Here is a 26525-nt window from a genome sequence, read left to right as displayed (position 1 = left end):
CAGGGATTGGTACTAGGACCGCCGCTTTCCTTGATACAATGAACTAAACCTGGGTTACCTGCAAACTTTAAAAATTTGCACATGACACAAGGCATGGATGTATAGTGAACAATGAAGAGGATAGTGAGAGGACACAGACTGGTTGGTGGACATGGACATTGATATTAAATTGTGTATCATGCTATATCAAAATCAATTTGATACTTCATTGACTGGATTCACATTTTGGACTTTATTTAAAATGACAACAATCGACATTAAAATGGTTTGCTCATTTGAATCACGGTAAGTCATCATCCATTCCACAGAAGTGCATTTTCTAGGAAGATCACCAGAAACAATAAATCTCTGAAGAAGCACAAAAAGCTTCTGTTCCACTTTGTCAAAAATGGAGTTTCAAAATATGCACCAGAACAATCAGGCTGGCCATGAAATTATGGCTATGACGGTGTGCCAACAGGAACAGCAAACAAGAGAGTCTGACAGGAAAAGGCTCGGAATTTCTACAGATACATTATCGTAAGAAATAGGAACATTTCAGGTCTATTTTCAAACATCATCTCAGTTAGGAACTAAAAGCCTGCAATGCTGGCCATAAACTGTCAACTGACTCTTTATTCCTCATGTTGCAGCATATGGCAAAATTTATGTAACTCTATATTTAATCTGTAATTGTAGATGTGGTTTTTGAATGCATGAGTGTTTCTTTGGCATTTGGACTAACTTGTTAATAATTTTACCCAGGCTAGCATCAGATCTCAGACTTTGTTAAAAATTCAAGAAAACCTGACTGACTAATCTTCACAACAGTTATGTAACCAGCTAAGTAAATACACTTCATTGTTAAGTACATACACTGGATTGGTAAGTTCATCTTTCAATTGTTAAACACTTTACAGAGAAAGAAACAGGAGTCACGGAGTCAGAGTCATACAGCACAGAAACAGACCCTTTGGCCCAATTAGTCGATGCCAACCAATTTTCCTAAACTAAACTAGTCCCATCTGCCTGCATTTGGCCCATATCCCTCTAAACCTTTCCTATTCATGTACTTATCCACATGTCTTCTAAATACTGTAACTATACCTGCATTTATCCCAGCTTCTGACAGTTCATTGCACATATGAACTGCCCTCTGTGTGGAAAAGGTGCGCATCAGGTCTCTTTAAATCTTTCTCAGCTCACCTTAAAAAAATATGCTCCCTAGTTTTGAACTTGACAATCCTCAGAAAAAAAACCTTTGCTATTCACCTTATGTATGCCCCTCATAATTTTATAAACCTCTACAAGGTCACTCCTCAACCTTCAATGCTCTAATGAAAAAAAGTCCTAGCCTATCCAGCCTATTCTTATAACTCAAACTTTCCAGCACCAGTAACATCCTGGTAAACCTTTTCTGAACTGCCTCCAATTTAATAGTATGTTTCCTATAGCAGGGCAACCAAACCGGTACACAGAACTCCAAAAGTGGCCTCACCAACATCCTGTATAACCTCAACATGACATCCCGATTCCTACACTCAATGGTCTTATCAATGGAGGCAAGCATGCTAAATGCCTTCTTAACCATCCTGTTTACCTGTGATACAATTTTCAAAGAACTGTACCTGAACCTGTAGATTCTCTGCTTGAAAACACTACCATTAATTGTATAAGTCCTGCCCTTGTATAATTTATCAAACTGCAATATCACATATCTATCCAAATTAAACTTCATCTGTCACTCCTTAGCCTTTTGGCCAAATTGATCAAGATCCATTTATAATTTTAGTTAACCATCTTCACTGTCAACTGTACCAACAATTTTGGTGATATCTGCAAATGTACTAACCACGCCTCTTAAATTCTCATCCAAATCATTATATGAATGACAAACAAAAGTGGACCCAGCACCAATCCCTGTGGAACACCGCTGGTCACAGACCTCCAGTCCGAAAAACAACCCTGCATAATCATTTTTTGTTTTCTACTGTCAAACCAATTTTGTACCCAATTGCCAACGTCTCTCTGAATCCCATGTGATCTAGCTTACTAATTGGCCTATCATTAAAAAACCTTGTCAAAGGCTTTACTAAAGTCCATGTAAACAACGTTTCGGGCATAAGCCCTTCTTCAGGAATTCCTGAAGCCATTCCTGAAGAAGGGCTTATGCCCGAAACGTCAAATCTCCTGTTCCTTGGATGCTGCCTGACCTGCTGCGCTTTTCCAGCAACACATTTTCAGCTCTGATCTCCAGCATCTGCAGACCTCACTTTCTCCTCCATGTAAACAATGTCTGCTGTTCTGCCCTCATCAATCTTTTTGGTTATATCCTCAAAAAACTCAATTAAGTTTGTCAGACACTATTTCCCCTGCACAAAGCCATGCTGACTACCCATAATGGTTCCTAGCCTCTCCAAATGCATGCAAATCCTATCTCTTTGAAGCCTCTCCAATAATTTACCCACCACTGATGTCAGACACACCAAGATTCTCCTTACAGTCTTTCTTAAATAAAGGCACAACATTAGCCACCCTCTAGTCCTCCGGCACTTCAACATGGGGACCCCAATTTCTTCCCTAATTTCCCACAATGCCCTGCAGTACACTTTATCTTGTCCCAGAGATTTATCCACCTTTACATTTTTTTTGACATCTCCAGCATTTTCTCTTCTATAATGTTGACTGCTTTCAAGGCATCAATATTCATTTCCCCAGAGTCTCCTAGCCTCCATTTCTTTCTCCATAGTAAAAACTGACGCAAAATATTAATTTAGTACCTCTCCCATCTCCTGTGGTTCCACACATAAATTATCTCATTGATCTTCAAGGACCCCTCTTCTGTCCCTCGTTGCTCTTTTGCTTTTAATGTATTTGGAGAATCTCTTTGGATTATTCCCCTTTATGCCCACTTGATTTCACTCTTAAGAATGCCCCTATGCCCCTTATACTCTTCAAGAGATTCACAAGGTCCCAGTTGTCGATAGCTAACATACGCCTCTTTCTTATTCTTAACCTGAGTCTCAATATCTTTATTCATTCATTGTTCCCTACTCTTAGCAGCCTTACCCTTCATGAACAGGAACATAAATCTCTTTGAACTCCTGTTATCTTACTTTTTAAAGCCTCCTATTTCCCAATCGTCCCTTTACCTATGAAGTCCACTCTGAGCAACTTTTGAAATATCCTGTTTCATACGATCAAAATTGGCCTTACTCCAATTTAGAACTTAAACTTTTATACAAGGCATATCCATTTCCCTAACTATTTTAAAACTAATAGAATTATGATCACTGGTTCCAAAGTGTTCCCTTACTATCACTTCAGTCACTTACTCTGCCCTGTTTTCCAAGTTTTGCTCCTTCTCTAGTAGGTATATTGACATATTGATAAAGAAAACTTTCTTGTACATATTTAACAAATTCCTCACCATCCAAGCCCTTAACACTATGGCAGTCCCAGACAACTTTCGAAAGTTGAAATCCCCTCCTATAACAACTCCATTATTCTTATGTATATCTAAGATCTCTTCCCATATTTGCTCCTCAATTTCCCTCTGACTATTGAGGGGCCTATAGTACAATCCCATTACGGTAATCATCCCTTAGGTATATTCTAAGCACAGCAGTAATGTTTTCCTTAATAAAAAATAGCATTCCCCCTCCTCTCTTTCCTCCCTTTCTATCCTTCCTATAGCATTTAAACCCCAGAAAACTGAGCTGCTAGTCCTGTCGCTCCCTCAGCCATGTGTCTGTAATAGCTATAACATTCCATTTCCATGTTCCATATATGGCCTGAAATCGTCTGGTTTATCTGTAAGGCACCTTGCATTGAAATAATTGCAACTTAATTCTTCAGAGTTACTACATTCTCTGACGTGGTCTTGCCTGCCTTTTCTAATTAACTTGCTCTTTTTAAATTATAGCTGAAAATGTGTTGCTGGAAAAGCGCAGCAGGTCAGGCAGCATCCAAGGAACAGGAAATTCGACGTTTCGGGCATGATCTCCAGCATCTGCAGACCTCACTTTCTCCTTTTTAAATTATACCCTAAAAATACCAAACTCCAATCAAGTTTGAATTTAGAATATTGACAATATTAAAAGCCAATGACAATAAGACCGGGAAAACCTGAACAGTTGAGAAAGAACTGCTAAGCTAACAGCATGTACAAACTGTCCAAAAAACAGCTCTCTTAAAGGTACCTTTATCTATCAACAGCCTGTGAAAGAGAAATCCTAAGAAGAACGTCTCCAGAGGAGGATACAAAGAGAATATTCGACAACTGCCTGGTTTTGAAATTTGAATTTGTGGTAAATCTTAATCAGGGGTTTATCAGTCTAGTATTATAGAAGGGAAAGTAAAAGATAGATTAGAGGAAGGAGTTGTAAGTACTTGTTAGTTAATTATTCTCTGTTAAGCTTGTTACTTTTTACTTTAATTCATTTTGCAGGGGATAATCTTTTCTGCGTTACTGGTTTAAAATTAACAGAGGGGATCTACCCCGTGTCAGAAAAATAGGGTAAATAGACAAGGTTTTTTCCCCGGGTGCAGGAGTCTAAAACTAGAGGGCATAGGTTTAAAATGAGAAGGGAAAGATTTAAAATGGACCTAAGGGGCAACGTTTTCACATGGAGGGTAGTGCATGTATGGAATAACTTGCCAGAGGAAGTGGGGGGCTGGTACAATTACGACAATTAAAAGCCATCTGGATGGGTATATGAACAGGAAGGGTTTAGAGGGATATGGGTCAAATACTGGTAATTGAGACTAGATTAATTTAGGATATCTGGTCAGCGTACCTAAGTTGGACTGAAAAGTCTGTTCCATGCTGTACATCTAGTTTACAGGTTCCTGAATAGCACTAGCAAAACCCTCCTCCAGGATATTGGTCCCATTCCATTTCAGGTGAAATCCGTTCCTTTTCAGCAGGTCTTCTCTGCCCAAGAAGAGATCCCAATGATCCAAAAATCTGAAACCTTGCCCACTGCACTATTTCCTCAGACATTGATTTATTTATCTTCTTATTCCTACTCTAATTAGAATGTGGCACCAGGAGTCATCCAGAGATTGCTACCTTTGAAGTTCTGCTTTTTAACTTCACCTGGCCATAACAACATTCAGTACATGGCAGCTGAGATTTAATATAGAGAAGTACAAAGTGATACATTTTGGTAGGAAGGTGATGTAAAATAAAGAGTACAATTATAAGAAAGGTACAAGAACCTAGTGACCTAGGATTTCATATGCACATATTGTTGACAGTGGCAGAGTTTGATGAGCATGTAGTTTAAATGGCATCGGCGGATCCTGGGCTTTGTAACAGAGGCATAAAGTGTAAAAGTTTTTATGAACCCTTATAAAACACATTCTATCTGAAGTGGCGTGTTGCATTCAATTAGTAGGTCTGGTGCTCTACTGATAATGACACTGGACCACTAATCCAGAGCTAAGGGCTAATGCTCTGGGGACATTAAGTCAAATCTCAGAAGAACAGAAGACGAACTTTAGATTCAAAAGAATCTGGAATTAAAAGTTAGATTAATGGTGATCTTGTAACCATTACCAATTATAAAAATCCACCTGGTTCACTACTGTCTTTTAGGGAATGAGATCTGCTGTGCTTACTTGTTCTAGGCTATACATGACTGCAGATCCACAGTAATGTCATTGAATCTTAACTGTTCACCACTACCTTCTCCAGCAGAATTCTGGATGGGCAAAAATACTGGCCTAGCCAGTGATATCCACATTTCATGAATGAATAAAACAAACTCCTAGCACTGAACATTATGAAGGATATGGAGGTGTTAGGGAATTTTCATAAAAGATTTATGGTATGAGAATGGGTCCAGGGATGAGGGCCTTTAATTACAAGGATATATTGGAGAAGCTAGATTTGGTGCTGGGAAAGAGTTCAGCACTTGGTTTAAGTCTGAAGATTGTATTGTAAGATTTAGAACAGAAGATCAAGGAACAATCTAAAATAGAACATCAAAATTGGAAAATAACTAACTTCAGTGGGATGTAAGAGGTCCAAGCAGGAGTAAATAGAATGAAAGACAGACAAGAAATGAAATATTAATGGGTGATCTTTAAGTAAGAGATGTTTCTGGTACATTCCAAACAGAGGGAACATGATGAAAAACAAAAGGGAGTACGCTGCATGTGAGGTAAATTCTTCTTGCAAGAACCACACCAAATATAATAAATTAAGAAGGGTATTGAAGAGTTACTTAAGAATCACAAAAAGAGTCTCCGAGAAAAGAGTAGGACTAAATCTACATCTTAACTCAAAAAACCTTCTACTGGTATGTAAAAAGCAAACAAGTTGTCACGGAATGGAACTTTGAGGAACTAAGAAGATGATATATAACAGGACAGTCAATGATATGACACAATTTCCAAATCTTGCTATTCTGTCATTACAACACGAGTTCTTTGCATGAACACATAATCCAAGATTGTTTATGTTTCTCCAAATAGGAGCTTTTCTTTTACATTATGGTCAGGAAACATCTTATAAGCATGATAGAAAACTTTGTTTATTGATAATAATTTTGTGTTTCCACTCCTTTTCATGCACTTTTCTGTGCAATTAGCTTGGGTGTTGGTCAACAGTGAACAAACTTGAATAGGACAAAAATGGTGTGTCTGCTTAACCAATCAGATTGAGGAATTCTTACTGAGCAATGCAGCATCTGAACTAAGATGACAATGTTAGAATCATTATTCAATCATGAAAACCTGAAGGAATGAAAAGTTATCTCTGTAAAATTAATTTTCAAGAGTAGAAAAAATTATTTGCTGTAGTTAAGACATATCAAGCCATTAAAAATTAACTAGCACTACTTGAATGAACACACCCCAACAGTTTAGTTGAGCTTAGTAGCTTTCTAATAGCTGAGTGTCACAACTTCATACATTTCATGTGTTTGGATGCTCAACTCTGGGTGAGATATTATTTGGGCAAAATGTTTGCAGGAGCCAAGGCAACTCGACCAGTAATTTTCTAACTTCCATGACTAACTACATATGCCTGAAGCTACTGTCCAATTCATTTCTTAATAATGGCAAGTGTTGATCATCATGTCTACAATAAAATCTGGGCTGTCACAAATAACACCTGGAAGAAATATAGTCTATTCTCGTTATTTCACAGTTGTTAAAGTGGAATGGCTGATTGAAGTAAATTATTTTAGTGCATGAATAAATGGTAGATTAATTATTCACTTATTCTTACAAAGAAATATTCTGAACAACATATTATTTAAAGTAGAAATAAATAAACTATAATTTAGCAGGTTCATCTATTACACCTTGTTGAAAGGTTTTTCTAAGTGAAAATAGTGGATACAGATAAATACACACAGCTGGATAAAATGTTCCATGTTTAATTAAAACTCTAACCAGCCTCATGGCCTAATTACAAAGTAATTAGTAGAAGTACATTTTTAAAGTAATAATTAGCAGTTGCCTTGCAACTGATTACCAGGAATTAACAAAGTCAAAAACTATGTTCTAAATGAAACCATCAGCGTATTTTTGAAATTCATGCTGCATGAGTTCTACTTTGAAAACTTGACAGTCTGTAACAAATATTTTCTTTTTTTCTTTTGCAATGTATGTTTCAATTGATTTAATGTGTTAACCAATTACCAGCTTGATTAGCTTAAACACCTATTAAGTACTTTGATTACATGGTAGTTTGCAGAAGAGCAACATAAAATTAGGCAACATCTGTTTTATATTGTGTGTAACATTAGTGTACATATTTGGAAAGACAAGAACAAAAAAAATCACAATGGCAATTTTGTGCCTTCCTTGCTTTGAGTTCAAAGTAGTACAACAGCACAGTACAGGTCCTTCAGCCCTCGATGTGCCGACCTTTTATCCTACTCTAAGATCAAACTAACCTCCATACCCTTCACTTTACTCTCATCTATGCACCTAACCAAGAGTCGCTTAAATGCCCCTAATCCATTCGACTTCACTATCACCACTGGCACTACATTCCACGCACCCACCACTCTCTGTGTAAAGAACTGACACCTGACATCTCCCCTAACCCTACTCCAATCACTTTAAAATTATGCTCCTTGTAATAGCCATTTCTGCCCTGGGAAAAAGTCTCTGTCTATTCATTTTATCTATGCCTCTCATAATCTTGTACACTTCTACGAAATCACCCCTCATCCTTCTTCATTCCAATGAGAAAAGCCTGAGCTCCTTCAACATTTCTTCATAAGATATGCCCTCCAGTCCAGGCAGCATCCTGGTAAATCTCCTCTGCAGTTGAAAATGCGTTGCTGGTTAAAGCACAGCAGGTCAGGCAGCATCCAAGGAATAGGAAATTCGACGTTTCGGGCAAATCTCCTCTGCACCCTCTCTGAAGCTTCCACATCCGTCCTATAATGAGGCCATCAGAACTGAACACAGTATTCCAAGTGTGGTCCAACCAGGGCTCGAGAGAGCTGCAGCATAAGCTCCACAGCTCTTAACTCGATCACCCTGCCAGTGAAAGCCAACACACCACGTGCCTTCTTAACAACTCTAGCAACTTGGGTGGCAACTTTGAGGGATCTATGGATCCCTCTATTCCTCCACACTGCCAATAGCTCTGCCTTTAACCTTGTACTCTATTCAAATTGGATCTTCCAAAATGAATCACTTCACACTTTTACAGGTTGAACTCCATCTGGCATTATCAACCCAGTTCTGCATCCTATCAATATCCCACTGCAACCTATAACAGTCTTTCACACTATCCACCACTTCATCAACCTTCCTATCATTGGCAAACTTACTAACCCACCCTTCCACTTCCTCATCCAAACCATTCATAAAAATCACAAAGAGTTGAGGTCCGAGAATAGATCCCTGTGGAACACCACTGGTCACCGAGCTCCAGGCTAATACTTTCCATCTACTACCACCCTCTGTCTTCTATGGGCCAGCCAATTCTATATCCATACAGCCAAAATTCCCTGTATCACATGCCTCCTTACTTTCTGAATGAGCCTACAATGGGGAACTTTATCAAACACCTTGCTAAAATCCATGTATGCCGTGCTCTGTCTTCATTAATGTATTTTGTCACATCCTCAAATAATTCAATAAGGCTTGTGAGGCATGACCTGCCCCTCACAAAGCCATGCTGACCATCTCTAATCAAACTATGGTTTTCCATGTAACCATAAATCCTTTCTCTTAGAATTCTCTCCAATAATTTGCCCATCACAGAGCTAAGACTGACTGGTCTGTAATTCCAGGGAGTAACCCTATTCCCTTTCTTGAACAAGAGAATAACATTTGTCACCCTTCAATCATCTGGCATTATTCCAGTGGACAGTGAAGATGCAAAAATCATCACCAAAGGTGCAGCAATCTCTTCTCTCGCTTCCTGTAGAAACCTTGGGAATATTCCATCTGGCCCAGAGGACTTATCTATCCTTATGTTTTTCAAAATTTTCAGCACATCCTCCTCCTTAACATCAACCTGTTTGAGCATATCAGCCTGTTTCATGGTATCTTCACAAAGATCAAAGTCCCCCTCAGTAGTGACTACCGAAGCAAAGTATTCATTAAGGATCTCCCCTATCTCTTTCGGCTTCAGGCTCAAGTTCTCTCCACTGTCTCTGATCGGTCCCACCCTCATGCTGACCATCCTCATGTTCCTCACGTAAATGTAGAACGCCTTAGGGTTTTCCTAAATCCAACCTGCTAAAGCTTTCTCATGTCCCCGTCTAGGTGTCCTGAGTCTATTCTTCAGTTCCTTCCTGGCTACCTTGTAACTCTCTAAAGCTCTGTCTGATCCTTGCCTCCCCAACTTTAAGTAATCTTCCATTTTCCTCTTGGACTAAATGTTCTCCATCCCTTGTCACCCAAAGCTTCTTCACTCAACCATCCCTTCCTTGCCTCAGTGGGACATATTAATCCAGCACTATCAGCAAGGTTTCCCTAAACAACCTCCACATTTCTGTCTTGCATTTCCCTTAGAACATCTGTTCCCAATTTAGGCACCCCAGTTCCTGTGTAATACCATTGTAATTCCCCCTCCCCCGATTAAATACTTTCCCATACCCTTCGCCTATCCATCTTCATCACTACAGCAACGGTCAGACAGTTGCGATCACTATCACCAAACCCTCTCCCACTGAGAGATCTGACACCTGGCCTGGTTCACTGTCAAGCACCAAATCCAATACGGCATCCCCTCTAGTCAGCTTACCTACATATTGAGTCAGGAATCCTTCCTGGACACACCTGACAAAAACTGCTCCATCCAAACTATTTGAACTAGGGAGGTACCAATAAATATTAGGGAAGTTAAAGTTACCCATGACAGCAACCCTGTTACTTCTGCACCTTTCCAAAATCTGCCTCCCAAACTGCTCCTCTGTGTCTCTGTTGCTATTGGGTGGTTTGTAGAAAATTCCCAGTAAAGTGACTGCTCCTTTCCTGTTTCTGATTTCTACCCATACCAACTCAGTAGAAAAACCCTCCTTGACAACCTCCCTTTCTGCAGCTGTGATACTATCCCTGATTAGCAACGTCACTTCCCCACCCCTTTTGCCTCGTCCCCATTCCTTTTGAAACATCTAAACCTTGGAACATCCAACAACCATTCCAGCCTCTGTTATATCCAAGTCTCTGTAATGGCCACAACATCATAGTTCCAAGTACCGATCCATGCTCTACATTCATCACCCTAATTCCTGATACTGCTTACGTTAAAACAGACACACTTCAACCATCACACTGACTGCAACTTTGCCCTAACAACTGTCTATCCCTCCTCAGAAACTCTCTGCACGCTGTATTCAGCTGTTCACTACCTACTCCATCCTCAAATCCGTAGCTCCATTTCCCAACCCCTTGCCAGACTAATTTAAACCTTCCCGAAGAGCTCCAGCAAACCTCCCACCCAGAATAATGTTGCCCCTCCAGTTCAGATTCTTTCTTGTACAGGTCCTACCTCCCCCAAAAGGTTTCCCAAAGATCCACATATCTGAAGCCCTCCCTTCTACATCAACCCTACAGCCACATGTTCATCTGCACTCGGTCTCTGTTCCTAGCCTCACTAGTCCATGACCCCTGTAGCAATCCTGAGATTACTACTCTGCTCGTCCTGCCTTTTAGCTTCCAACCTAACTCCCTATATTCTCTTTTCAGGTCCTCATTCCTTTAATGTTAGATTTTTGCAAATTACAGTAAATTAGGACAGAGATAGTCAATAATAAGAAATAGTTTGATGTTTAAAGGTTTAGATGGATCCTACAAGTTAAGATGTTACAATTTTGAAACAACAGGCAAATTTCTAATTCATCCATTGAAAATTGGCTCAGAATTAATATTCGGCTTGGACTATTTATGTTGTTGAGAAGTGGATAAAAGAAACACTTTTTTTTTCCAGGAACAATTCCAACACACTTGCTTCACTGTTTCTAGTTACTTCCTATTTCTACATCTAGTAACCAAACATAAACAGTATGAAGCACAAAGATTTATTTGGCTGTAGAATATCTGGAGGCAATCCAGAAAACAACAGTTGCATTGGCAGAGGTCCATTTGCAATAGAGAGAGTACCTGGGATTGGAGTGACCTGTTTTAGTACCCCTACTTGTCATGCTCCCTAAATAAAATTGTATTTTTAAGCTTCAGTTAACTTGAACTGTCAGCTAAAACTAGGAATAAAATACAAGATATATGCATCACACACTTCTGTGCTATATTGATTCATCAGAGGACCAAAACTTGTATATTAAAACACTCAAATATATCTGCCCCTCTGAAGGGAGATTACCATGCATAAGTGGACTGAATAAGCAACTTGCACATCTGATTAAGTTGAGAATAGATCAATTTTACAGAAAGATTTCCAATCAGGTCTTTAATTCCATATTTGTTATGAAATAGGGATTACTGTACATCTTGACCAGTTAAGCTTCATGTAAGGAAAACAACTCTCATGGTTTTAGAGCAACCCCTGGATTTTCTGATGAATTGCTTTTGGGCTTCATTGTCATGTGCCACATGACACTAAGAACACAGAATAACACCAAAACCTCACATCACATTCAGTTAGACCGCTTGCCAGAAAATGTTTAATTCAATTTTCAAAAGTAGAAAATGCATAGCCAATGCCCAAAAGGCTGACCTGGATTTTTCTTTTCAAATGCCGAAGCACTTAGTGGTTATTTCAACAATACTGTTTATTTAATTTTGTCCACTTGACTTGTTCTTCACTCGGAAAGGAAAGGGTTTGGGGAATGTTTTGACCAGGAAGAAACAATGGCGCTACATCAATGCTAAACCTCTGGCATTCTGGAGGAAATGAATAAGATTTTTAGTCTCTGGTTCCTAACTTCAGTATCAAATCAGAGTCTGAGATTGTGGCTGCTTGGAGCCAGACTATAGAAGATATTTTCCTGGACACAGTCTCATATTTGGCTTCTTCTGAGTTCACTATCCAATTAAAAATGGCAAGTGGGCTCCCAATGCTGCTGGCCCAATCAGAGACCCAACTTCACTGAAGGCTCAGGAGAGGTTAGCGCTGGTACAGCAGGTAAGAGAATGCAAGTGCATCTCAAAGTCGAGATATCTTACAGTGGGTGACACTGTGGCAGAGTGGTTAGCATTGCTGCCTCACAGCGCCAGAGACCCAGTTCAATTCCCGCCTCAGATGACCTCTGTGTGGAGTTTGCACATTCTCCCCATGTCTGCGTGGGTTTCCTCCGGGTGGTCCGGTTTCCTCCCACAATCCAAAAATATGCAGGTTAAGTGAATTGGCCATGCTAAATTGCCCATAGTATTAGGTGTAGGGGAATGGGCTTCGGCGGGTCGGTGTGGACTTGTTGGGCCGAAGGGCCTGTTTCCACACTGTAAGTAATCTAAAAAAAACTCATTCAATCTCAGAGAGGAGGCATGCTTTTCAAAGTGGGGGGTAAATCCCTCCAGTGGGGAGTCATCCAGACACCTGGTTATTTTCTCAGCACTCCCACCTCTAAGTCTGCCAACCTGAAGTTGTAGAAGTTCTGTCCAATATATTAAGAGAACTGAAGGATCAATTAATACACAGAAGAAATAAACATTAAGAATGCAGTGCCCAGCATAATCATGATGAATGGCATTGCCTCCTGTGCTGTAGTTTTAATTCTAATTTCAGGTATTCATTCAGTAGTAGTTCTGTCACAACAAATTTCTCAATAAATAAGCAGCCTATATGGCCTAGACCTGCCAATACAGATATATAACAAAAATCCACATCTTAAGTATTTTTCAGACATTCAATAGCTCCACAAGATTTTATCATCTTGACTCACGTCTCTAAGTACTGGCCACTGACAGAGTACAAGTTTCAAAGAGGCTGCCAATCCTTCTAAAATCTGATGGCTAGCCATGGTCAAACATTCTTAGACACATGTGTAATTGCTCTTTTCATTGGCGAACAGTCATAAACATTATAGTCAAACAATAAACAAAGTATTTTTTGTTCAGAGTAAATTCATAATTCTGATGAATGCCCTGAAATTCTCTTCTCAAATCTATACATCAATTTTAAAGGCAACACGTTCTCAATCTCTGCAAAAAATGAAACAAAACTCCCCCCGGAAACAATCTCATTAATCAATAATCTCTGATGTAATGTTCTTGCATTTTTATTGGACAATATCACAATGCTCCAAAAGTAAGATTATTTCAAATACCCTACAGTTGACTGAGATGGCTCAAATACAATAATGGGAAAGCTGCACCAGAAATGGCCATGCATTTCTGCAGAATTCAGCTTATACAGTTGAAGTGGTCAGATCAATGAAATAAAGCTGGAAAAATGCTTAAGAAATGAGTCAAAAGGTAATCAGATAGATCAAAGCCAGATTAAGCGAACCAGAAGTTGAAAATGCTCAATTGAAAGAAGCAGTGAAAGAGATTGAAGAGTCAATGCTAAAACCCTGGCTAGGAAATGAAGCAGTGTCCAGAAGGGTTACTAAAATTACCTTACAATGGTAGGTTATTCAGCAAGCAGAAAATTTATTCCTTTTCTGGAAGTGGAATAATGTCTGGCTCTGCTGGGCTCACACAAGGTTAACAAAGATATGGAATTAACCAGGAGAAAATTCAAGAGAGAACTGCCTTGAACTTACTCCTGGGATTAGAGTATTTGCAGTAAATAATTAGCTATTAGTTCTGACTTTGGCTGGTGGCCTAACAAATGGAAGTTATGCACCTCCCCTTTTCCCAATGTTACTGTGTTACATCACAATAGAAGACAGAGGAAGGCTGAATAACATTGCAGAGTGACCATCAAACTAATACCTGGCATAACAAATGCAAACTGCTCTTAATTCAGCCAAGGACAGGATGCAACTTTTGAGAAATGGGAACGATTAATCAAAGAATGAAAAAACCTTTGAGAAGTGCAGGTGAGAGGAGGATTGGGTGATCAGGAATCTTCCTGACCTGAAGGAGACATCTCTGCTTGGGTAGTGGATAAAGTGAGGGCCAGGTTCAGGTCTTCACTTACCTTCCAGGAACAGAGATAGCCAGAATGCATCTCTACGCTGCAGCCAGGCTGTGTGAGATCAAAAATACAGGAGTGACATTATAGGAAAACTGTAAGTGCTTTGTTGAAGAGAAGCTGATGTTATTAAATTAAATATAAAACTATAAAACGTACCATTTATAAAGAAGAGGTAGCAATTTGGATTTCAGTAAGGAATAATACTAATAGCAAAGTAAAGTTAAAACAATCATCCACAAGGCAGAAGATTACATGGTAGAGGGGGGGGGGGGGAGAAGAATATTGAAAGGCCAATAGTGATAAAGAATTTCAGAGACAGGGTGCAGACAGGCACTTCTATCGCATTAAACATGACTGCAGCATTGTGTGCCAAGATCAAGGTTATTACAAAATGGATACAGAGGGCAATCTGACAGAAATAATGGTCTTCATTGATATAAACAACATTGATTGGAAGTGGGGTGAGTTACTGAAAGCAGATTTCAAGGCGTATGAAAGGAAATTAAAGAACAGAACCTTAAGGGCTATGTTTTCAGGATTACTCCCAGCACCCTATGTGGGTAAGCATAAGAACCAGAGTATGATCAACTGAATACATTGAAAATAGGAGCAGGAGTAGGTCATTCAGCTCTTTAAGTCTGCTCCGCCATTCATCATGATCATGGGTGATCATCCAACTCAATAACCTGTTCCTGCTTTTTCTCCATAATCTTTGATTCCTTTAGCCCTAGGTACCGTATCCAACTCTCTTTTAAAATCGTACAATGTTTTGGCCCTAAGTGCTCTCTGTGGTAGCAAAGTCCACAGATTCACCACTCTCAGCATGAGGAAATATTTCCTCCTCTCAGTCCTCAACATCTCTGGTATGATATTTGTTTCCTTCTTTGTGAATATAGAACCAAAGTATGCATTTATTCCTGCTCATGCCCGAAACGTCGATTCTCCTGCTCCTTGGATGCTGCCTGACCTGCTGCGCTTTTCCAGCAACACATTTTCAGCTCTGATCTCCAGCATCCGCAGTCCTCACTTTCTCCTATGCATTTAGCTAGTCAGCCATTTCTTTGCTCCTATTATAAATTCTCCTATTTCTCATTGTGAGGGATCTACATTTCTCTTCACCTATCTTTTGGCTTAAGAACTGGTATAGGGATTGGTGCAGGAGAAAGGACATCAGATTTCTAAGAATTGAGACTGGTTTTAGGGCAGGTGAGACCTGTCTAAGCTGGATCAGTTGAATCCTAACAAGACCGGGACTGATATCCTGACAAGGAGATTTGCCAGTGCTGTTAAGGGTGGGTTTAAACTGGTTGGTTAGGCAGCGGAGACTTGAGGGTAATCATAATTGGAAGGAAATAAAGTTGATAACAAGAAGTAATAAAAATCACCAGGGAGACTAAGCCAGGAACTAAGTATGCTTTGAATTACATCAAGAAGATTAAGGGTACTCTATCCAAATGCACACAGCTTTGCACCAAGACAGATTATCTAAAAGTACAAATCAAGATACATGGGTATGATCTAATTGCCATTACAGAAATATTGCTAGATGTTGACCAAGAATGAGAAGTGAAATTCAACGATATTTTATGTTTAGGATGGACAAGAAGGAAAAGAGGGTGGAGTTGCACTGATAATAAGCAATGGGATTAGTAAGGAAGGTCTCAGATTGGAAGAACAATGCATAGAATCTGTTTGGGTAGAACTAAGAAATAACAAAGAGCAATACATATTGGATGGCATCACTTAGAGGCCACCAAATAGTAATGGTGGTGAGAGAAACATGGAGATTGGGCAACACGGTAATCGTAGGTGATTCAATCCGTAAAGACTGGTAAACCAAATGGGCACTAAAGCTGTAGGGGATAGTTTCTGTAGTAGTGTTCTCAGATTAATTCTCTCTTGTAGTATATTATGATGCTGACCAGAGGACAAGCTATTTTAGATTGAATATTATGAAATTAAGAAGGACCATTTAATATTCTTGTTGTAAAGGAAACTTCAGGGAGGAATGACGATAAAATGATAGAATGTTACATTATGCATGAAAATGAGATAATTCTATCAGAGGCAAGGGTGTTAAATTTGAATGAGGGAAATTATGAAGGCACAAGGCACAAATTTGGCTGAGATGGACTGGGAAAATGCATTGAAAAATTATATACAGACAGTGAATAGCATTTAAAGAATTCTAATGCATAGCTTACAGCAATTATATATTCCTTCAAGCTGCAAAAACATATGAAGAATCAGTCAACTGTGACTGACAGAAGAAGTAGAAGATTGTAATAGAAGAGACTTAATAAGTTGTCCAAAATAGTTGTAAATCTGAGAACAGGAAGTTTTTTTAGAATATAGCAAGAAACTGGTAAGGATAGGGAGACGAGAAATCCAATCTGCTGAAAATGTGAAAAAAGATTGTAAAAGCTCCTATAAGTACATAAAAAGGAAACATTTGGATAAGGTGATTTTGGGTCTATTACAGGCAAAGTTAGCAGAATTTATGATGGGAAACAGAATAATGGTAGAGAAGCAAAATTTTTACTTCCTATCTGTTTTTACTTGGGAAGATACAATAAATTTCCCAGAAATCAAGTTCCAAGTGACTAGGAAGAATGAAAAGTTGAAGGAAATTAGTTAGAACACTGAATTGGAGAAATGAATGGAGATGAAAGTTGGTAAGTCCCAGGGACCTAATAGTTGAATGAGTGGCTATAGGAGTAATTGATGCATTGGCGATTATCTTCAAAAATACTATTGATTTGGAAATGCTAGAACCTATTATAAAGAATGTGATGCATGGATACTTGGATAATATGATCTGATCGGCCATATTCATGTTGAATCACAGAATCCCTACAGTGTGGAAACAGGCCATTTGGCCCAACAAGTCCACACTGGCCTTCTGAAGAGTATCTGACCCAGACCCATTCGCTACCCTGTTACTTTACATTTCCTCTGACTAATGCACTTAACCTACACATCCCTGAACACTATGGGCAATTTAAATTTAGCATGGCCAATTCACCTAACCTGCACATCTTCAGACAGCATGGATTTGTGAATACGAAATTATATTGATGAACTTGTAGGATCTTTTGAGGATGTTATTAACAAAGTTGATCATGGGGAGCCAATGAATGTAGTATGCTTAGATTTCCACAAGTGGTTTGATAAATTCGCCTACACACAGTTGGTTAGCAAACTTAAAGCTCATGGGATAGAATGTAATGTATTGGCATCAGTATTAGTTAATAGGTAACAAACAAGAATAGAAATAAGTGAGTTATTCTTACATTGGCAGGCTGTGAATACTGAGGTGCTGCAAGGATCAGTATGTGGCCTCCCTGCTGTTCACAAAATATATCAAAGATTTGCATGAGATGATCAACACAGTAATTCCAAATCTGCAAACGATACAAAGTTAAGTGGAAATGCATATTGAGAAAGATATAAAGCGATTTCAGGAGTATCTGGACAGGCTTAGTGAACGGACAAGAACATGGCGAATAGAAAGTAATGTTGATAAATGTGATGTTATCCACTTTGGTATAAAGAACAGATGTGTAGAGAATTTCTTAAATGGTGAGAGGTTGTAAAGTATAGATATACAAATGTACCTCAGTGACCTTGTATATAAGGCAAATATATCAGGGCAGCAAGAGACAAGGAAAACTAATGGAATGTTAACCTTTATTTTAAAAGGCTTTGAGTACAGGAATAGAGGAGTCTTACTTCAATTGTGTGGGATCTTGGTTTGACTGCACCTGGAATACTGTATGCTCCTTTCCTCAGGAAAGATATTACTGCTATGGAGAAAGTGTAATGAACACTCACCAGACAGAGTGGACAAATTGGGCGTGTATCCTCTACAGGTTTGAAGAATGAGAGATGATCTCATTGTACTCTACAAAATACTTAAAGACCAATACAAGATAGATGCAGGGAAGATTTTTCCCCTGGTAGGGGAGTTTAGAAATAGGGGTCCAGATATGAAAATAAAAGGGATGCCAGTTAGAACCAGGTTAAGGATATTTCCTTTTATTTAAAGGGTGGTGAACCTTTGGAATTCTCTACTCCAGAGGGCTGAGAAGCTCAGTCTTTCAGCATGCTTGAAGTACAGATTAAGATTGACACAGTTGCAGATTGGTAACTACATCACCAATGGTATAAAGGATTCCTGGGATAATATGGGTAAAAAGCATTGAAATATTTGTATTAAATGATGGAGCAGGCACAATAGGCTAAATGGCCCAGTTCTGTTCCTATGTTGCTGAAACTGCTTGTCTGAAAAGAGAAAAGCGAAATTCAACAACAAATGGAAACATCTGGGGACCTAAAGTAAAGGGTGAGCTTACATTAAAGGTGAACAAACATTAAAGACAGAATATCTGAATCAGCATAGAAAGACTGCAATAATATTGGTCAGAACTTCATTTAGCTAATCAGATAGTATCATGAATAAGACACAATGATAGATGACCCAGAGTATCTAATCCTTTGAAGAAACTATGGCAGTGTTCCAATAATAGAGGAAAAGACTTGGCATGAATATTGCCAATTCTGGCTATGCTTCACTTTTCCTGAGAACTACATGAACAGCAAAGACAATATGCTGTTACCTCCAAACAGTTTTAATTGGCATAAACCAGGTTTACAATGAACTATGGAAGTATAATCCAGTTATGTTGGACCACTTCAAATACAGAGTCAAAAAGTGTGGTACAAGGGTCAAAACAGACGGTGGTGAAATAGAGTTAGATGTTAGCGATGTACATATGCAATTTACATGGTATCTTCAAAGTGAGGGTATTAAGGGACAACAGGTTAATGAGAAATAGCTGAGGCCAAGATTAGATCCTTGGGGTTTTAAGAGGTAACAAGGCATGAGTAGGAAGAGAAGCCATGGTAGATAATTGGCCAGCTGCAGTTGGATTGATAAAACATAACCAGTTAGACAGTCTCACCTCACTGCATTAAGGAGGTATGGCCAACCCTGTGAAAGGCTCAATCTTGCTGAGGCAGATGAAGAGGGCTGCTATTGAGCACAGTTAACTACTGTATACGGTTTTGGAAAGACAGACACATGGCATTGCCAAATTTCATGGAATAGAAATTTGAATGTTCCTCAAACTGGATTAATGCAACTATTAAAATGAATTATTGCACTGTACTTTAATGCGGGCACTCACTGATATAACTATTAACTCATCACAGTGCTATTTGCTGGATAGAAGCCCTGTGCTAAATTAGACTATCCCATGACTTCCTGAAGAATGAGACACAGGAGCCAAGACCAGGATTTGTCAGTGGTTTTAAAAGTCCTCATTAGCACAGAACTTAAGAGTTTATTGGAGTAAAATCAGACACAGTTTGAAAATTGGAGCAGGGATTATGATATATATATGGGATTAGCCAACGTTCATTGCTTCCGATGCAGAGAGCACACAACATTGAGCTGCCTGCTAATTTAATGATTGTAGCACACAGCCAGTGCAAAGCATGCTATTGAATGTCTACAGACCTGAACAAAGGTGTCGGACTAGCAGTAACCTTTTAAAGAAGTGCACTGTGGTTATTCGATATCATAGTAAAAGTGTTTTTTGTGTGGTGAATATTCACTAATGGCACTTTATGAGCAGTTTCAAGATTTTCCAGTGGCACACTGGAAGTTGTGATGCAGAAAATGAAGTTTAGGAAAAGTTTGTCCAATTCACAGGGAATCAAACAAACTTTGCAAAGCCAGTGGGATTAGGGACCATGACTATTCATTCTAGGAGTTATGCCCTTAAAGCACTGATACAATGCTGCAAAAGGTCGAAGCCCTCTCACAAATAGCCATTATCTTCTTCAAATGCCATCAATTCTACTATAGAGCTTACACAATGATCAATGAACCATACCCCATCACTGACCTATCCACAATCTCTATGAATCACCACTTGGATCTCATCACTACACTTCACTTTTCCCTCACACAATTAGCACTGTTATGAGTCTCACTTCAACACCTCATAGTTTGCACACAGTGCCAATCATTTAATCATCACAAAAGCATTTCACCACACTCACTTTCTCGCAGAAGTAGCACATAATGTATGGAGGCATCAGGATGTTAATAGGGTAGTTGCATGTCCATATTACATAGACAAGCAGGAAGCCGGAAGAACACAGCAAGCCAAGCAGCATCTGAAGGTGGAGAATTCAACGTTTCAGGTATAACCCACATCCAAGACGTTGACTTCTCCACATCTTGATGTCACCTGGCTTGCTGTGTTCTTCCAGTCTCCAGCTTATCTACCTTGGATTCCAGCATCTGCAGTTTTTTGTCCATACTACCAGGCAGAAGATGGTGCTTGCCAAGCATTAGAGCAGCCATTACCACACAGAATTAATAGAACATGCTGGTACCTTCAATCCCAAACCATGGTCTCACACCCCACTGGCCCTTCGTCCCATAATCTTTTTTAATGTACAAACTATAGATGAGGGAAGCAAGCACCTCTTGCTTTCCTCACTTTATCCCAGCCTGACTTTTGTGTATTTGTCCTTTCACATACCCATACTGCCACGGAGAAATAGCAGCTGGCTGAAAACCAAGAAATCAGTGATGAATAAGAAAAAAAACTTATCTCCCTCTCACACCTTCCAGCTTAGACACTGACACCTTGCATTGTTTGTGGATAGCATACAGGAGAAAATGCTGGTAGTGAGACACTGGAGCCTGGACATGAGAAAATCATCTGGGAGCAGGGCAGGGCAGTGAAATATGTCAGTTTACCGAAGGTCAAAGAACTCAGATGAGCACCTCAATAGAATGAGCTACAGAGGAACACCTTTGGGGATGCCCAATGAAATGCTGGGTGCATTGGCAAACCTGCATTGAATATTATGGCACAAGGAGGAAACCAGCTACTGTGGATGTGGATGAAGGCATTATGACTGCTGTGTCAATCCGGGGCATTGATATGCATGGTTCCCTGCATATGGTCGCACACCGGCTGTATATTCAGGGAATGGAATTCCTTTCATTGAAATACATCTGAGAGCTGACTCTTACCAAGTATCCATAACATGGAGAAATCTGCAATCCTGGTGAAGTTGCATACTTGTTCTGCCCACTGCTCTTTGCCAAGAGCAAGTTAAATGTATTCACTGCTCATGCAATTAAGTATCGTAACAATGGTCAGTAATCCACATGAAGTTACAAGCATTGCTTGCCCAAGCCTGGAAATAGACTGACAGATCAAACTTCATAATTATAGTGACCTTCACAGCCACTTCTTTTCCTTGCTTGAGACTGTAGTTGTGACTACTTCAGGAGGTAGACTTCAATGAGTATATCCTGAATTAAGGCCAGAGATCATATAAAATATTTCTTGCTCAGGTTTAGGTCAAAGGATTGTTCCCTGAATACCTTGTCCAATATAGCCTCCTGATGAAAGCTTGTCTCTTCCTCCTGTACCCCCTTCAAGTAGTTTGTCCTACTCTGGATTATCTCCCTGTCATACTTTAGACATTGTGAGAATGCATACTGCTGCCTTTACATGTGGGAGCAACTGGTTCGTTCAGAATCCTTGAAGTCAAGGCAAAGTCCTTCAAAAGTGTTCACAATACTCTGTAATTTTAACTAAGTCTGGGAGTCACCAAACGCTGAAATAATCACAATATTTAAACCAGTAGAAATAAGTCAGCAACTAGCGTCAAGGTTGTCAATGCTCCCTTTAATTAATACAAGTGAAACTGTCATGACTGCCTATTCTATATACTTCCAGTGCATGCTCACTATGTGCTTACACTCTTACCACAATGACATCTCGTGCAACTCTCACTAGAATATGTACACTTACATTGCAGATGCCATTTCATATCTCTGAATCGCCCATAACATTCAAAACAACAAGGTCACAGATCCAAAGATTATGGCTCATATCATCTCTGGATGATCCTATTTCATATATAGTATGGAATTTCAGCACGAATTCCACTCCTGACTAGATTTCTACCACACTGAAGGAGAGAAATCAAGGCAGACTGGGATTTAAAAACCCACTTCAGCTTAAATGACCAAAAGCATTAAATCATGGGAACAGAGGCTATAACTATAACTTGCATTGGGACCTGGTTAGCTTAATTGGTTGGATGTCTGGTTTGCAGTGAAGAATGATGCCAACAGCACAGGTTCAATTTCTGCACTAGCTGAGGTTACCATGAAGGTCCCAACCTTACCTGAGCATGGTGAACCTCAGATTGAACTCACCACCCATCCTCTCTCTCCAATGTGAACAAAGTGGCCCTTTGGCCCTCCAAGCCTGCGCTGATCCTTCTGCTCTATCTAAATCTGCCGCCTATTTCCTAAGAATCTGTATTCCTTTGCTCCCTGCCCATTCATGTATCTGTCTAGATATATCTTAAATGACACTATTGTTCCTGCCCCATCACCTCTGCTGGCAATGCAATCCAGGCACCCACCACCCTCTGCATGAAGAACTTTCCACATATATCTCCCCTAAACCTTTCCCATCTCACTTTGAACTTGTGACCCCTAGTAATTGAGTCTCCCATTCTGGGAAAAAGTTTCTTGCAATCCACCCTGTCTACACCTCTCATGATGTTGTAGGCCTCAATCAGGTCCCCCTCAACCTCTTTCTTTCCAATGAAATTAATCCTAATCTACTCAACCTCTCCTCACAGCTAGCACCCTCCATACCAGGCAACATCCTGGTGAACCTTCTCTGCACCCCCTCCAAAGCATCCACATCCCTTTGGTAATGTGATGACCAGAACTGAACGCAGTATTCCAAAAGTGGCCAAACCAAAGTCTTACACAACTGTAACATGACCTGCCAACTCTGACATGCCGTATGCCTTCTTGACCACTCTACTCATTTGTGTTGCCACCTTCAGGGAACAACGGACTTGAACACCTAGATCTCTCCGTACATCAGTTTTCCCCAGGGCTTTTCCATTTACTGTATTTTTCGCTGTGGAATTGCATCTTCCAAAATGCATCACCTCACATTTGTCCAGATTGAACTCCATCTGCTATTTCTCTGCCCAATTCTCCAACCTACCTGTATTCTGCTGCATTCTTGGACAGTCCCCTTCACTATCTGCTACTCCACCAATCTTAGTGTCATCTGCAAATTTGCTAATGAGGCAACCTATACCTTCCTCCATATCATTTATGTATATCACAAACAACAACAGTCCTAGCATGGATCCTTGTGGAACACCACTGGTCACAGGTTTCCATCTTGAGAAGTTCCCTTCCACAACTACTCTGTCTCCTGTTGCCCAACCAGTTCTCTATCCATCTAGCTCAAACACCCTGGACCCCATGCGACTTCACCTTCTTCATCAGCTTACCATGGGGAACGCCTAATTAAAGTCCACATATATGACAGCTACATCCCTTCCCTCATCAATCAACTTTGTCACCTCTTCGAAGAATTCTATTAGGTTTGTAATACATGACCTTCCCTGCACAAAATCATGCTGCCTATCACTGATAAGCCCATAGAGACAGCATTCCTGATGAAGGGCTTATGCCCGAAATGTCGAATTTCCTGTTCCTTGGATGCTGCCTGACCTGCTGCGCTTTAATCAGCAACACATTTTCAGCTCTGATCTCCAGCATCTGCAGACCTCACTTTTTACCCATAGAGAGAGCAGCCCTATGGCAACTTTACCTGTATGCAATTTAAGATCTAAAATAATGTTATCCAATTTGTATACAATTAGTATCCACCTATCTTTCAAATGCAGGTTCATATCTAAATTGACTTGTGCCCTTCTTTCCACAGATGCTGCATATTTTCAAAAATGTCTCTTTTCATTTCAGATTTCTGGCATTTGCAGATTTGTTGTTTTTTTCAATCATAATAGCAGCAAAGTATTTTTGCATGGAAAATTAATGTACTTATTCAGACAACTTCAGAAAAGCTGTGGTGGGGACATATGACAATATTTATCACTTCATTCACTTGGAGTTTAAAGAAAATATATGTAATGTCAGCTAAGATCAGCAAAAGTTGTAATAAGCCAACAAGCTCAAAATACCTTGTAAGAAATGTTTACACTAAAGATATCCCAGGGTGTAACAAATGTGCTGGCCTATATAATAAATCTCGAATGTAGAATTGTCCTTTTAGCAAGAAATCTTGGGAGCTTATGTGGTATTTATCAGTCCTATCAAGAGTGCTGCAGGTAGGTTGAAATAGACAAGCGATATTTGACCAGGAGGTAGCAACTGGAAGTTTTGTCCATCGTGGTCACAACTTGTTTTTTTTCAAATGGAAGCATCTGCAGAAGGCACATCAAAACAGAAATCTCCTTCGCTTCCAACCCAGCTGTTTCCCTTTCAACAGGCCTTCCTCTTATATCAGGTTAGTAATCCTTTGGATCAGATTTCTGTCCCTGGGAAGTTTCTTTGCCAAAGGTGAGGAAGGGTGAGAGTTCTGCTTGTTGCTTTGACTCCATAATGAATTGGATCCGCCTTCTTAGGTCGGGCTTAATAAATGTACAGGGTGGAGAGATCACTGCCATAAAAAGATGACAAATATCGGTCGAGGAGTCCTAGACTCAATATTGAGTTCAATAACTTTACAACCTGATTCCATTCATCCATGTTTTTTACCCAGCCCACACCCAGTCCTGTTATGACATAGGTTGCTTTTAGCACAATCACCCATTCTCACGTACTCTTAGGCCCATTATCACATTATATACATTGCATTCAGTACAGTTCACACATTTTCTTCTACTGTCAGTTCTTATTTTCAATTAGTCAACTTTTCTTCTGTCCTGATTTACTATCAGCGATGAAGAGTCGCTGAACTCAAAACGTTGATTCTGCTTTCTTCTCACAGATGCTGTCAGATGTACTGAATTTCTTCAGCAATTTGTGCTTCTGTTTCAGATCTCCAGCATCTGCAGTTCTTTATTTTAAGGCATCAGTACTTCTTGCACATAAATATGTACTTGGTTATCAATATTACTTATTCAGAAAGATTTTAAAATGTTGCATGAAGGAACTAGAAATAACGTTTCATGACATAATTGGAGCTAAGCCATATTCAATCTTTGTTTTCAAAAAACATTGTCAGTGTGGTATGAAGCCTCTATTGATCCTGACAATCAATGATGAAAAACTAATTTTTAAATATATAGTCAATAAAAATTTAAAAATTGGAAAACTATTTACACATACTTACATTTTCAGCTCTGAGCCTCCATCTAGTCATATATATGAATTCCATTGTATGATCCTTCCCCATTATTTCCCCATTGCATAGAACATCGAGCTATAGAGAAGAAAAGTCATATTTATTTTACTAACAACTAGCATTCCTCTTCAAGCGTAAAGTCTTTTGTTCTTTAACAACTGCCCTATAAGCAGAATACAAAATTGTGCAATTTGCGATATCTGAAAATGCAATAAGGGCAGCACAATGTTTCAGTGGTTAGCCCTGCTCTCTTACAGGGACCCAGGTTCGATTCCCGCCTCATGGGTTTCCTTCTGGGTGTTCCGTTCCCTCCCTCAGTCGAAAGATGTGCAGGTTAAGTGGATTAGCCATGCTAAATTGCCCATAATGTCCAGGGATGTGCAAGCTAGGTGGGTTGGCAATGTGGAATGCAGGGTTACAGGGGTAGGGGGCAGGTCTGGGTGGGATGCTCTTTGAAGGGTTGGTGTGGACTGGATGGGCCAAAGGGCATGCTTGTACATTGTAGGGCTTCTATGAATACATTTTTGTAGAATGTTGATTGCAGAGAGGTAAAGGTATTCTTTTGTTAAGCAGACAGCTTCACTTCTATAATCTATTTGGCTTTTGGAGAAACTCTGATCTACTAGTAAGAATACACATGAAATTACTAGAAGGGATTAAAGACAATTTAATGGATAAATAATACAATGTTATTGCACAACTTGTAATTTGCACCTTTTTATGCAAAACCTTATTTTTGACAGAGGCTTTTCAATTATTGAGTCAGTTCTTGGAATTAATCTCTTGCGTGGGAGAGTAAG

General features: G+C 39.5%; 1 protein-coding gene across 4 annotated transcripts in view; it reads right to left on the bottom strand.

Annotated features, from left to right (window-relative positions):
- Positions 1–26525, bottom strand: part of pcgf5b (polycomb group ring finger 5b) — a 186225-nt gene that overhangs the window by 10871 nt on the left and 148829 nt on the right. For all 4 annotated transcript variants that reach the window (XM_060842367.1, XM_060842364.1, XM_060842365.1 and 1 more), the window contains exon 8: positions 25714–25803. In XM_060842367.1, the coding sequence (XP_060698350.1) occupies positions 25714–25803 (90 nt within the window). The remainder of the gene's footprint in view (positions 1–25713; positions 25804–26525) is intronic.

The sequence above is a fragment of the Hemiscyllium ocellatum genome, chromosome 22 (assembly GCF_020745735.1).
Source record: "Hemiscyllium ocellatum isolate sHemOce1 chromosome 22, sHemOce1.pat.X.cur, whole genome shotgun sequence".
Lineage (NCBI taxonomy): Eukaryota > Metazoa > Chordata > Chondrichthyes > Orectolobiformes > Hemiscylliidae > Hemiscyllium > Hemiscyllium ocellatum.
Note: the sequence above shows the minus strand (reverse complement) of the source record. Positions and strands in the feature narration are given on the sequence as shown.